Source organism: Temnothorax nylanderi, unplaced genomic scaffold (assembly GCF_030848795.1).
Source record: "Temnothorax nylanderi isolate EJ_2023f unplaced genomic scaffold, tnyl_v1.0 TNYL_tig0051_pilon, whole genome shotgun sequence".
Lineage (NCBI taxonomy): Eukaryota > Metazoa > Arthropoda > Insecta > Hymenoptera > Formicidae > Temnothorax > Temnothorax nylanderi.
The window spans coordinates 766,503-782,185 of NW_027249113.1; the positions used below are offsets into that span (position 1 = coordinate 766,503).

The 15,683-nt window shown below is 41.7% G+C and overlaps 1 protein-coding gene and 1 long non-coding RNA gene across 4 annotated transcripts in view; one reads left to right on the top strand and one right to left on the bottom strand.

The window, feature by feature from the left end:
- The window catches only part of LOC139772568 (zinc finger protein rotund), a 162,517-nt gene that overhangs the window by 67,162 nt on the left and 79,672 nt on the right, over positions 1 to 15,683 (bottom strand). For 2 of the 3 annotated variants that reach the window (XM_071706377.1, XM_071706375.1), the window contains exons 3-4: positions 14,271 to 14,339; positions 14,137 to 14,188 (exon numbers count right to left, since the gene is read on the bottom strand). In XM_071706377.1, coding sequence (XP_071562478.1) covers positions 14,137 to 14,188; positions 14,271 to 14,339 — 121 coding nt within the window. The remainder of the gene's footprint in view (positions 1 to 14,136; positions 14,189 to 14,270; positions 14,340 to 15,683) is intronic. The other variant, XM_071706376.1, reaches the window with a different exon arrangement.
- LOC139772589 (uncharacterized) overlaps positions 1 to 15,683 on the top strand; it is a 64,100-nt gene that overhangs the window by 36,782 nt on the left and 11,635 nt on the right. The window lies entirely within an intron of this gene.

Consider the following 15,683-nt stretch of genomic DNA (forward strand, 5'->3'; position numbering starts at 1 on the left):
CAAGGACGAGCGATCCTGCGTTACGAGTGTTGCCTGTCATTAAGACGAGTTCTCAATATCGATCGGCGCGCATAAACGCGGAGTGGCGCTCGGCCCTCAGCCAGCAGGTTCGAGCTGGCTATATCATCACGCGCGCCGCGCGGCTGTGTGTGCCCGTTCGCGGTATTCCGCTACTACTTTACGCTCTTACGCATCGACACTTAAACACATCACGCTCCTTATGCATGCAAGCGCCTGCAAAAATATACCGTCATCCTTTCGGCGCGAGAACATTCGCGATTACTTCTCTCGCTGTCTCTCGCGCGTTTGGATCTACTCGGGAGAGATAACTCGCCCGATAGAGAGAGAGAGACGAGCGATAAACATCTTAGACACGCGGGGCGATTTATTTGCTCTTCTCGAAATGCCGCTTCTGGAAGGAGTTGTCAATTGCAGAAACGCCGGCAAGAAGAAAAAGAAACTATCTACCGCATTTTATTCTATATTAATACACTTCCCGAGACACTTTTGCAATTACTTCTGCACTGTCGGACTTTTCGAAAACAAAAATGCGCGTTAATTGTTCAAAAGTTAAAATTCCTGCTTGGAAGTTTGTCGTTGTATTTTAGACTAACAAAGCCTATACTTTAGATGTTCTATATAATTCACGGCAGACTTCTGATTCTGTTTATGATTTTAAGCAATACATTTGAATGATATTGGAGATACGATTACTGACTCACTTCAACAATCAATATTGAATTACAAGATTAATACCGATACGAAATTCTTTCTTTTTACGAGAGTAATACTTTCCCGCCTTCAAGAAAGTCGACGTACCAGCGACAAAAACAAGAGGAAGTTATAATAAATTACGTACTTGATCCGTTTCCTGCCAATAATAGAAAAGTTATCGCTCGACCTTGTACAACGAGCAAATGCCTCAAACGCCTCAAACGCGGAGTATCCCGCTCGCTCGGGCACTCGTTGTAAGTTTTACGGCTCGACTGTGCAACAAGAGACTCAAGAGAGACGTCCGTGTTATAATTTTTAAATTCCCGTCTCATGTCGCAATTGGGATAAAATATCATTTCTGTCTCACTTTTGCGAAGCGTTGCAAAATTCTACAAAAAAAAGGGGAAAGAAAGAAAGAAAAAGAAAAGAAAAAGAAGGAAACTAATGACCGCGCCGCCCTCCCATCCCCCTATTAATGACTTCATGATTTATTAATAGCTCCTTTACCTAGCCGCTCCGCGCGATTGCCGCTTGCGCGCATCCTCCGCTCGTTAAGTTTAGTTCAGAAAAGCGAGGACCCTTCTCACGCAAGGACGGGAGCATCCCGTGACTTTTACGACAATGCACGTCGAGTGCGTTCGGGTAAAGTGTGCGCGTAGGCGGTGGAAGATGCGCCTCTCTGAAGCCGACGGCCCACGCGCGTAACCGTCGATTTCGCTTAGAATTGACGTTAAACATGCAAAGGATACTCGCGAGAGAGTTCATGCATGCCGGACATTACGTGCGAGAGTGTTGATCCGCGCGTAATCCAAGTAGGCAAAGCGACAAATAGACGTCTCGTCGTTGCCGCATTAATCCGTTTATTTAAGTTACATGGATATGAAGATGCGCGTATAATTTAAACTCGCGAGACAGCGAGTATTTGAGCGTTCGATATTGATATTAATTAATGATAACTGCTAAATCGATGGCTATATTTGCAATTTAGGGCGAATCTCTTCGGGACAGGTGTTTATTTTAGACTGTCAGATTGAATAGCATTGATCTATACAAAATAAACGTGATGTATTATGTAACGTTAGACGTAGCGCGTCTAATACAATATTAAATTTAATAAAATGCTATGTTTTATATATACATATATGTACATATATAAAATCTGCATTGTATTTGAATCTTCTTAATTGGTTATAATACTTCTTCAGATCGGAGCGATTAAATGAATCAACAATTGCGCGGAATCGAAGGTAATCACTATGTGATGATGTTTGCGGGATAATGAGAAAATCGCGCGAGTATAACAAGTATAATATCGAGCGCAGCATCAAAGTTCAAGGCGCGCACATATTTAATTGCGATGCAATTCCCAATAACTTTACCGCTGAAAACCGCGCCGCGCTTACGTAACATTTAAAACTTTATATATATCGCATTAAAATATATTGCGACACGCTTTATTGCCTGTTTTTAGTATCTGTCGTGCGAATCTATACCGACGACGTTACGCGGCCTTCTTTCTCGCCTAATTGCCCGGCGCATGGCGTTACGCAATCGATAAGCGCGCATAATACTACAAATCGAAATCATAATCAGGCAGGAGTTGAGACAGGTGTAAACGGTAGCTATTTCCGAAGCGAGTTAGATAAGCCTCGTATACACGACGCTATTATTATGAATTTATTTATTTATTTCACACCGTGTAGCGTTTGCATGCTGGCCAGCATGCACACACAACTCGCGATCGCTCTCATTTCTCTCTCTCTCTAACAGACCGAATGCGCCGCGCTCGGAAGAATTTTTCTCTCCCCTCCCCACCCTCCGTCGCGACAATCCCACGAGTCATAAACTTTATCTAGCTCAGTTTCCGATCTCCTCCTGTGTACGGCGACGTTATTTAAATTTACAAATGTTAATTATATGCGCGTTATTTTAATTTTAAAGCGGCAACAGGGCGTTTCGTCACGGAGGGACGGAGGCACGTGGATTATATTTATCAACTTCGCGCCGCTGGTGGCTGAATATTTGCACAATATCCTTGCAATCCTTGTTGCGTTCATTTCACGCGGGCACGCGATAAACTTGAAACTTTGAGACGGACGCGGAGTCCGATTCGCCGTCGGATAATCGGCAATCGGCTCCGAACGCTGCGCGATTCGCTTCCAAGAACAGACGTCTTGCAAATCATCGTCCTCTCGATTCCCGCAACGCGATTCATTCGCGCCGCCGCGCTCTTTTCCCCTAATCGACCAATCTCGGAGCGCGCGCGCGTTCGCGCGCGAGATATACGTAACGTTCTCCTCGCGGCATAACTAATTGATCTTTCCAGCGCGCTTGAACTCGATAATTATTATTTACATGCGTGATCTCGTGCGCGCGATCTCGCGCGCGGTACTCTTTGGCCGTAGCACCGACGACGGCGAGGAGAGGCCACCGCCTCTCCTTCGCCGATGCTACACGCGGCACACATCGCCGGAGGAAAAAAAAATACGAGAGACACACGCGTACGCCTCGGAATAAGATGCGCTACACCTGTTTGCAGAAGTCAGAACAAGCGTATGAAAATAAGGATAAAAGTGATAACGTAAATGGAACTGGACACGAACGAAGGGAGAAGGGAGGAGACTGGCGAGTTTACGGCGCTCGTTCGTGGAAATCTACCTCTCTTCGTATATAATCCACGTAATCTCTACACGATTTTTTACATATATAACGTTTTGATCTCGTACCATCCTTAAACATTCCGCATTTTTTTTCGACTCACGTTTTTGGTGCCTCGTTTTGTGATATCGTGTCACGTGTGAAATTTTGAGATACACCTAAGTTGCAATTTCCAAAAAAAGATAAAGAACAAAATATATTATACAATTAAAATATCAACAAATTTTTATACAATCTTTGTATTAAAAGATAGCTACGTCATTCAGACAATATAGTTACTGCAAATAAATGGGAAACATCTCGCGATAGAAACATTGCATCAACACGATCTCCTCCTCGCATACCTGAAATAGACCCATCTTATTCCTCAAGTCTCGGCCTTTGCCACGGTAAAAATGACAGGGACGGACATGTCAAAATATTTCTTTCTCCCGGCCAGCGTCGGACGATAATTATATATTTTTCGTGGGACCCGATCGCGTTGAATTTCATACGAGCGTAGTTTCGCGCACGTGGTCCGACCACGCTGCTGGCTGGTAAAATACAGCGGCGCTTAAAAATCATCTCCCATTTCCCATCCACGGACACGCGTATGCAGGCACGCGTGCATGCACGCACGCACTCATGCACGCGTTCGCGTCCGAGAGCGTTAATGACGTATGACGCCACGCACCTCCCGGCGTTATTTGCGGTGCGTAATTTTAATGGAATTATCGCGTCTCTTTCGGCACCTACGCCGAATAAAAACTGTTTTCCTCGCGTGTTTGACCGTTTTTGAATTAACTTGACTAACGCAGTCGTAGCAGTCTGTCTCTCGCTTCGCCCTTTTACAGAATTATTTATTTCTTTTGCGAATTGACATATAAATCAGTTTCTACAAATTTCATTAACATACATTATAAACTGCATAATGCGCATGTATAAATAAATTTCTGCCAATTTCATTATTATATATTATCAATCACATATAATGGCGATATATAAATAAATTTCCATATAAATTTCGTTGTTATATATTGTATGTACGAGTGAATTTATGCACACAGAAATTTATGCAAGAAAATAAGCATGTATAAACATTTCAGCCAATAAGACACTCAGCATAAGATGAGTAATACGATAGTTTTCTTAATGCATATATCCATGCCTTCATATCTGTAAATTTATACGGGACAATCTAAATTAATTTGTGATTATTCATTGGAACTTTGTATTATATTTTTTAAATTGTTTTTTTCTTCGTTAAAAAAGTTGTTTTATACACATTTTTTGTGTTGCCGTTGATTAAGCGAAAATGAATCACTAACGAGGAATCCTTTATTTAAATGCCTTAATGAAGAAGTTTAGATGCAAAAAGCACAAATTATTCAAATCTTGTGATGACAATCGCGATTACGGCAAAGTTACAAGAGAGATTATAGAAAAAAGAAATTGGAAGTGCGTATTTCCAAAATATAGTATTACGAAGAGGAATATTTCGGTCGACTGATCGGTCCTCTTCTCTAGTCCGACTCGCGGGAAGCGCGAGTTAATAATAATCGTGGGAACGTGGCAATTATATCCATTGCAACACATTTAATTATTTGCCAGCTGCGTCATACCTCGTGTGACGCAGGAAGCCTCGACAAATCGGCGTGCCGATAGTCCAGTAAAGGAAAACGAGATCGTAATATATGTCGATATCTGGATATGATAATACAATCGCGAAAATTAATTCATTATTTTTTTTTATTTAATTTAAGGCCTATGAGATAAAGTGTATGATAACAGAGAGTGAGTGCTCACAAGGAATGATGTGTGGCCATAAAACATACCTAAATTGACTTGAGTTACCCATTTGGTTTTTATATTTATAAAATTTTATAAAATAATTGATTTTCCATTAGTGAACTATTTAACGCAATAAAACAATAATATAATAAGACACGATAAAAAATATTTTTCCGCTGTCCAACGAATGATTTATCATATACCATTATTTTTGCGTTGCAAAATTTTCCAAGAGGCATAAAGATGAAAGTTACGCACAAAAGAGATTTTGAGTGCTGCATGAAGAATGCTAATTTGAATGGATTAAATCCACGTGCTATTGTCGCTCGATTCATTCGGATTTCACGGCGAGTCGTAAGTGCAATCCGTCGCCGTGTCGTGGCCTGCACTTGTCTCCTTTATGAATATTCACCGTTCGCGCGATCGTCGCGGATCGATCCTGACGTCATGCCTAGAGTTGATAGGATCAAGGATCCTGCCTCCGCTCTCTGCATCAATATTACACCACGAGGCGATCCATGCGCCGTGATGCATCTCCTCTCCTCGTTCTTTCAGTTTACTTCGCGGTCTCCTCTCCCGGAATTTCGACTATCGTGAGTTAGCAATATGTCAAGCCTCAGGGTCGCATTAGTATTAACAGGATAGAGATTTATAAAGAAAAAAAAACGCGCGCGCGCGCGCGCAATATACCAGGAATTGTTAACGAGCGTGTACGAGTCGTAGATATGTACCGAAAAATATGCACGCGTCCATTATACATTTACATGCACCGCCCATTATTTATATTTACATGTATCGATACGTTATTTGTGTACGCGACTTCATACAAGGTGGAAGCTAATGTTGAGGTCGATAGTAAATTATGCAAATAACTCTGCTGGGGAAATGTCAGTGGTTGCGGACGACGGTCGATCCATCGACTTGTAATCGGGGTCCGTTCGGCCGCTCGTCCAACTACGAGCGGCGGGCCACGAACGGAACAGAGAGAGAGAGAGAGAGAGAAAGAGCGTGTAGAAAAAGAGAGCGGGACGGAAGGGCGGGGAAAAGGAAACGACAGATGAGATTATAAGAAGAAGGAAAAGAGATGTGAGACACGGCGCGTTGGATGTGACTAATGCGAAGCGGAGTGGCGATATAGGCGGACGGATGTAAATGGAAAACGCGCGCGAGAGCGCTATAATCACGGGAGAATGATACGTTTTCCGATAAAAACAAATTCGCGTCTTATGGGGGGACGTAAGTGCATTACTTCGCATTACGTTCATTTGTTTCATGTAAATTACCGGTCCCGGGCAAATAGGCGTTACACAGTATGTTCAGTAACACCGCAAATTTGTAAGGGGGGAAAAAAAAGCTTTATAAGCAACGGAGAACTATGTACGCTAATCTCTTTAGGACCGCCATTATCGACTCATATCGACGGATAAGTAGCGTAGAAAAAAAGAATTAACAATTTAACAAGCGTTTAGAAAGCTCACAGAACATAATTCACTTCTTCCCAAACGGGGAAACAAATTCGATGATCGAAGGAATCTTTTTGCATTCAAACAAACACGCTCATTCCGCCAACCTGGTTAACTGCATCCGGGATTATTGAATCTCTTGTTTGCGCAGTGCGGTTTACTTTTGCTTCTTTGTAAACTCCAATCGGCACTGTGAAATAGATATCATCGATAGCACGTAGAGCGGAACGATAATGACACGTTTGATTTACACGTGTGTTTGATTCAACGTACATATACGTATACTTCAATCCTTATGTGTCCGACGGGAAATATATGTCCCACTTGCAATTTTTCTTCGTAAGTCCGTTGAGATCTGTTCCATCTTCTCTGCCAAAAAGGAAATTGCCGAAAAAGGAAAAATGTAGAAAAAAAAACCCCCCATTTAATTTGATCGCGAGAGAATCGATGCTGGAAGAAAGGTCCCCGATAGCGTATAATCGCGTTCGGTCAACTTTAAACGGACTCTAATCCAATTTGAATTCAAAGATTCTATCTATATTTAATGTTAGCACGCAATAAACTAATTATCACTTGTCACTTTATGACACGCGACAGCATAATCTCGTCTAAATCGATCTAATTTCAATTTATCAGCGCGATTTATAGGAAAAAAGAACACAACACATAATCGACATGTAAAAAGATCGGCTGATAAATATTAATACGTAAGAAATATAATATTTCGTCGTGTTTCTTCCTCCTGGCATACGTCGACGGACGTCAACGAGGAATGATTGCGCATAAATGTGTCAACGTTTTCGCGCGAACGTACGAACGAATCGACGACGTGCATTTTCGTCGATGAGTCGTCGCGCGCATATACGGAGCTATTATTTTGACTTAAAAGATTCGGAGACGGAGTGACGGCCAGAATAGAAGTCGGATGCAGTTCTGGAGAGAGAGAGAGCCGCGAGGTCACCGCGACGCTTCGTAACCATAAGTCCGCCCGCCAGCATTAAACTGCCATTGTGGTACGGTATATTTGTATACGTCAAACCGGTCTCGGGAACGATTTTTAAAGTCTACGGGAACAGATCGATCGACCCGCGTCTGGACGTTACACATATATATATATATATATATATATATATTTCGAGAAGATATTTTCGAGTAATTTCGTCATGCGTTAAACCGGTTGGAAAGAAGGAAAAAGACGACGGCAGAATGCAAGTTCTCATCAGACGCAATTATTAAAACCTGTCCTATTATATGCGTCGTCCACAGGCAGACAAGACAATTCGAAAGTTCGATCTGTAATTGCTTGTTTTCGAACTAAATTTTTCTGTCTGCAGCGAATGAGATGCGTGTTGACGTCAATCTTAAGACGATTAATTAGTACTATATCTTGTTGCACATAACAGTCATTATATTGCACAAATTAGCAAGCGGGAAGTTTAATATTATCCAGGATCAGACACAACAATAATATTTAGTATCTCGTAATTTAATCCGCACGATCGAAAGATCCGGTCTTGGATGTAGATTTATTCACCCAATGAATTTCAAGCGAGCCATAAAAGTTCATTTCAAGCTTCGCGAGAATATTAATGTTAAATCGGCGAGAAAATGTTTCCGTAAAAGAATGATTCTTAGTTTGTGCACAAATCGAGGAACATTCCTATGTAACGCATTTTCATACTGTACAGTCGTTACTTTGAAGATTAACGCGCATTGCATATCGGAGAAGACATCAGAATAAATCGTTTCCTGTCGCTTTTTGTCTTTTTTCTTTCTTTTTTACTCTTTATCTGCGTTACATAGACACGACGATTTCATTGACGTCGAACAGACTGTTCTAAACGGCCGGATAATAAAAAATAAATCACCGGCGGAATTATTGACGAGCGTGACGATATCGATTATCCGGTGCGAAAGGACACGGAACGATTTCGGTGGGCGCGAAGGTTAAAAGCGCGATATATGAATTACGCGTGACGTTGATAATAATTCGCGACAATAATGGGGTGGCCGATGATTGGCGGGATTAATTTTCGGTTGCGACGTAAAATCCATTTGCTAATCGCGCGGATACGAGCCGTCGTTATTTCCCCGTTCCCGTAGAACGTCCGCGCGTCCGTCCGTCCGTCTCGCGCGTCGCAAAACCCTCAATTCGCGCAATTTATTTAAATTTACAGCTCCCTTTTTTTCACCGTCGTAAAGTTTATTTATTGCCGCGTGTATATCGCCGACGTGTGACGGCCGATTATTGACAGAAAATGAGCGCCATTAGCCTGTCCGTTTTGTACGTATTAAACGAATCAATTTGGCATTACGACCGCGCGCGCGTTGCGTAACACCTGATAATATTACGATCGACGCCTCGCACGCCGGTGAGCGGAGAGCAAGATCCGTTTTCGCGAGGGCGGTTTTCTAAAAGCGCGATTCGCCTCGTTTCCGATCGATGTAGAACGCCGCGGCGCGGCGCGTCGCGATATAAAATCGCGAAACGACGTCGTAAAATGCGAGCACGAAGGGAGACCTTTACTCATAGTAAAATCTCTAGGAAAACCACGTCAAACCGACGTGGAGAAGGGCAGACGAGGAAAGCGAGAGTGGAGAAGTCGTAAAAACACCTCAAGTACTGATCGCGGAAACTAGACGATCGCCAGACGGCGGCTATGACGCTCCAGATGACGTCGTTGCCGTCGATTTTTTGAAAACCATGCAGGATATCCCGGAACGGAGAAAACCAGATACATGATGTTGCCCCTCGTCGTCTTTAAAATCGATTTCGTGCAGCGGTCTTTCTTAGCGAAATGTCATCAAGTCGGTAAGTTTTTGAACTATAAAGGTCGAAGGCTTTTGGTGAAATAAGTTTTGGAAACCCATGCAGATAAGCGCATATGCCACTCGTTATTTAATCCAAATTTCGCGGTAAATAGTACTAGCTGACTTCCACCAATTCTAGAAATTCCGTCAATTCTTTGACAGACTGAACAAATTGCTTGCAAGATCGCACTGACATGTTTGACAATTGACGTTTAGCATTCAAAACATCGGACAAAAGACGTTGCGAAGTAAAAGTCGGCTAACAGTGGCTTATAGACCACTGTAATTGGTAAACTTTTTGTTTTTGATGAAAAAAATGTGATATATGGTAGCCAGACGAGATGACCCCTCGCTAGGAATTCCCGTTGCACCCTTGCCCTCGCGCGTCTACTCCCTTTCTTCTGCTTCGCGCTGCACGGACATGGAAGACTCCAACTTTTAATTGACCCCGAACTCTTCGACACGTCGTAACCTATGTCGAGAGCACGATGTAAGCGGAGTTCCACCCCGCGCGTTCCAACACGTTTCTCGTCCTGCATTTGCACAACGTGCTTTGATTCCGCGCCGAGAATAAATGACTCTAATTGAATCTGCGCCTATTCATGAATGCTGAAGTGTACCCATCGTGTAATATGCATAGGGCCGTTCCAAAATTACTTTCTCGGACAACAATTGTTATAATTCTGACTAAAAGCGTGAATGTGTTTCGACTCTCTATTATTTTTAATTCTCCTTTTAATTCAACCTCAATTTAGCAAGAACAACCGACCTTTTTCTACATTAATAATATAATCGCGAGCTATTAATGCATCACTATTATTGCGGAGTACAAAGTGCAGGTGTCGCTTTAAGGCGGCTTAAGGAATAAGATGTCATGCAATCACATTACATACACAGTAAAAAATTTTGTGTCAATGGAAGTCCACTCTCAATTTTGTGTTAAAATAACTCATTCATCGTGTTATTTTTGACATTTAGAAATGTTATATCGACATTTATAACATTTCTAAATGTCAAAAATAACACGATGAATGAGTTATTTTAACACAAAATTGAGAGTGGACTTCCATTGACACAAAATTTTTTACTGTGTATGCATATATTTGATATAGAACGTGGTGGGAGCTGATTTTCGTTGCATATCTGTTTACGTCGGAACAGTCGGATTTTTATCGACCTGTTTACGAGCCGATTCTATCCCTTCGAATACGAAGTGCAATCCGTTTCCTCGTATGTGCGCTCGTACAGAAAGAAATAAGATCTCGAGAGAGGAAAGCAGGTAGCGTTCGTTATAAAAAAAAAAGAATAACGCTTTTTTCCCGCGTCCTCTTTACTCACGGGATATTTCATTTGTACATTATGAAGTAACACGAGATGGGGGGACACGATCCTCCTGCCGCGACGTAGGAAGTTGTCGGTAAAATTATTACGAAGGTACCTTCGCTGATGTATTTCCCCCCAAAAAACCTCCATTAACCCGTCAGGAGGCGGAAGTGCGAGTAATTTTTTATTAACTCGATTAAAATTAGTGTAATCCGATTCTCCGTTTTAACGATTCGGATGAAAATATCTCCTAATAATTAGGGGGGAGGGAAAGAGGGTATAAATCATAAGATAAGTGAAAGCCGCGCGGGTCTCTTCCATCGTTACATCAAGCGAGATGTTCGGGACCGAGAATGTGAAGGAAGTACCGTCTCGGATTTAGTTACGTACGAGGTACCTACTCAATGATCATTAAAGTCATTCACTGGTGGCGTTAAGATTTCGAGAGGCAGAGGAAAGAGACGCGTCTCGGCGCGCAATCTTATCTTCTCTTAACGCTTCAATAATAATTCGCGATATTTTATGTTTAAAAAATTTACACGTGCGCCTGTATAGCTACGTTCGAAAGTCGCAGTTCCAATAAATTATCGGTTATAAATGATCGACCTTTCCATTTTTTTTTTGATGAATAATGCGAAACTAAATAAAAACTAATAATTTTTAATAAATTGAGAGAATTATTAATTAATACAGGAAATCAAAATGCAGATTTTTATGTAAAAAATATTGCATGGAAATCTCAGAGAGGTGAATGAATTCGCGAAGTTTGCATTAAGGGTCAATAAAATTTCAGAGAAATATTCTCCCGACAAGATCGTCATACGAGAGGAGCGTCAGCCACTTTTACGGTCTCTCGAAAATTCGACTCTCGTCAAAATACATACTCGCCGGTCAAATAAATCATATACGTGCACGTTGCGACACGTCCCGTCTGCGTTTGCTGCGAGGCTGGTGTATCGCGACAGATCTCCCGGAGGCTGCCGGGCGAGGAATTTCCAAACGAGCGACTCGCATTTACTTGACGAGCGAATACGATAATGAGACGGGTCGCGAGAGGGGGCCTTGAGGCACCGTCGTCCCACACACATATCCTTCGCCTCCTCCGCTGTTGCGCGGGGCCCCGAAATTTCGGCGTCATGCGATCCGTACATTAACGAATAGTCGAGGGTCTTTGCGCAATTGCCAGGCCGGCGGCTAATTTCAGGGCCCCGTCTAACGTCGGAGCCCGATGGGCACGGAGCGCGAAAAATGTTCCGCCGATGAAAGAGAAATTTGGATTTTGAGACACGCGATGTAATAATGATCGTGCACGCGGGTAACGTTGAATCGACGTGAATTCGACCTCGCGGCTAAACGGTGAATTAATAGGCGATAAGAATAGGAAAAACGCGCGCGCGAAATTAGAGATGGGACAAACATCAGAGAGAAATAAATGATCATTTAAAATCATCAGAAAATAGTAGCAATAGAGATAGAGGCCAAATATATCTTCCATTCTAGAAATTCTGTCAAATAGTGAGTGATAAAATCAAATAAGACTGATAAATAAAGTAATAAGGACTGATAAAAAAAGGAAAAAATATCGCGGTAATAAATTTTGCTTTAATCGCTCAATAAGAACAGTTTCCGCGCTAACCGGATAATGACATAACAGTGGATGACGACGACGTCGGATATCGTTGCAATAATATTTGTCGCGGAGGCAAACGCGTCAAATTACAGGGCAATATCGAGGGAAATGTTGCAGGTGGTCGTGCAACTTTTTTCCCTCTCCCCCTGACAGGTTTGCGTTTTTCTATGGCATGAATCACTGACGAGAAGTCCGTCGATCCTGACGAGAATGGAAGGGTGGCGGGCTGGCTTATCTCGTAAATGACCAATCTAGGCCGGTCAGGCGCGCGTGCCATTGGCAGTGAAAAACATGTATTGAAACATGCCTCTCCTTTTACGAACAAAACTACCGATTTAATCCTTTCCGGCGATAAGGAGGAGGCAAGGAAGAAACAACGACGAATCAGATTTACCTGGGTCGGATTATTATCAAAAAACCTACCTGATAAAAAAAACATTCATCTCATAAGTTTGATGTTACAATTCCTCCCACTAACAGTGGGAACAGTGTCGTGTATACGGTCCATCTCGAGTTTGATATCCTTCGAAAATGGTTAAATGAGAATAGAATAGAATCTAAAATTTTACGAAAAACACGACTTGTACAATTTAAGACAGTCTGTTTACTCCGCCAATTTCTCCTTTGATCGATTTTCAGTTCCAAAAAATATATAAATTGAGGTAAACTGGATACATGAGATTATTTATCATCTTTGTAGTCTTTGTACTGAACATCAATATAAGTTTCTAACATTTTATATAACTTTTATATAAAATAAGTTGTATATTACATAAATATGGCACCCATGTATGTTATAAAAAGAATCTGTTTGTTTGTTCGTTTATACAAACCACGCCTCTCGTAGGTATAAACATATTCAATAAATTCAAAAATCGTATAAAAAATAAAAAATAAATAATCGAGAAACTAAATTAAATAACGTCAACAAGCGAAAAATAAGGTTCTACATGTAAAAAAAAGGATGTTCACGGGTGCAGTTATATATACATATCCAGAGTACGGTCCGCCGATAAATTCAGGTTCGCGCGTATTTTTTGCTCGGTGCAGTGTCCCCACTCTTTTTCTCCGACTTTTTCTTTCGCTCCTAATCGGCGATCTTACGTCACGCATGCAGTCACAACCGGTTCCCGGCCCCGACGACGGTTAGGTCTTAGGAAGTGTTTGCATCTGATGCGAGGTCGCGACGCCAACATACACCGAGACGAAGCGAGACGGCGAAGTCTCGACTGAGGCATCGCGTGATTTAACTGCCCACGATGATCCCAATTTTTCAGATAAACAACTCCTCGATCTCCGTCGCGATTCACGATGATGATATACGAAGTGTCCCGGATGTTAGTCATTTACATATGTATGTCCGATTGCCATTTTTGACAAATTTGCAGTCGTTTTTTTCTTCAACAGATTTTTTTATTAAACGCTATCCCTGCCATAGTTTTGTCGTTTTCAACATTAAATATTTTAATAGTTTAATATCTATATAATTGCAAGAGTCTATCAAAATTAAACTCCCGAAATTACATGAACAATTATTGATGTTAGGAGCTTTATAAACCTTTTCACTTAAATAAAATATTGTCTTTTATCGTAACCTGCGTTAATATCACATTGTCGCATTTCTATGCCAGTAATCATACATATATGTAGTATAGCCTTGACAGACTAATGATTTAAATAATAAAGAACGGAAACGTCAATCCGCGGAAACTGCGTGAAAGTATACATGGGGAGGTAACGAGACATACACAAGCATTAGAGACTCACCTTTCTGCAGCTGACCATGGTCCGCGTTCATTTTCGCCTGCAACAGAAAGTGCTGCGCTTCACCAAGTAGAATTAGCACGACGGCCGTGTATATGAAATAGACCACTAAAATATTTCGAAGTGGGTTGTCTCACCTCGTAACCTTGTTTCGCGCCCCTGCCGCCACCCCAGTAGTCGCTTTCCTTGTCGTGCGGGGCGCATTGCTGCAACACAGAAGAAAGTGTTGCTAATTAGTTTCAGCAAGTGTCTCCATCAACTTCCAACTGACTAACTTTAATCCTTCATTAATTTAGGAAGATGAAATTTACGAAATGCATATACAGAAATAGGAATGGAGGAAGAGAGATTGTAACGATATTTTTTAATATTTTCACTTTTTAAAATAAATTTCATTAAATGCAATATATTATTTGCAATATATTTAAAAACTGCCTTTTTCTTGACGTCCAATTTACTTTCGATTCTTCCGTTAAGCACGGCGTGTACTTAACACGATATCAGATAGCGGGAAATACGCATTCTTGGGATCTCTAATGTTATACATATGCGCCCTCATTTCATTCGCCATAAATTATTCGACGTTTCGCTAATTACCAGAAGCGTGCTTCCGCGAGATTAATTGTCCGCGCCACCTTGCGATGCGATGGTCCAATAGTGGCACGCATATAGGGCGACCACAAGAGCCGTCGAAAGATGACCCCGTTTCCCTTCCCACGACCCTTCAAGCCACATCCATCCCCCCCGGCATGACCTTCCGCATTTCGACGAAACCCGCGTCAGGTCGCGTACTACGCCTCCCCGAGAATTCGGAACCGACTGAGCCTCGTAAACCTCGAAAGTTCGAACTACTTTCCTTCCGAGTTTCTAAAATATATAAGACACGCTGTGTACCTTTCTCAGAGTTATAATAGAAATATCTTCCCGTACAAAATATCAATTCTCAATTATATAAAAGCATCCACTGTTTTGTGTGATATAAAAGCAGCTCTCCCGTGCATCGCGAAAAACATGTTGTTCGTATCCGGAGGATCAATAAATGAATAAGAAAATATATTTAAAGCGTCGAAAACGCCGCTGTGTAAGTATATTCTGTGTCATTCGCTAACGCATATAACGAAAAAAATACATGATGGCGAACCAATGATAGATTGTTGAATGTATCTCGTATGATTCATGACGTAATTTACATACTTTCTACTTTCTACTTTCTGCTCTTATTACATTTAAATTTAAAATATATCTGACGATAATAATAAAGATACTCGCGCTATGAAGATCGAGAAGAAGTATTTCATATCAACGAAAAATCTTGTATTCATGACGCGCGATATCGAAAGGGATATTTATGCCAAACCGTTTTTACGGCGGCATCGTAAATATAGCCTTAAATATATACAGGTCAAAGAAGTCGTACTGGATACGGACGACGATATGGACCGAATCGTGGCCCCGAAAAGGGGACAAAGATCGGTGTGTGCCCGTCCTGAAGAAGGGTCGGTGGTGGCCCTTCGCGCTACAGGTGGCTCATCAAACGATCCCGATTCCGC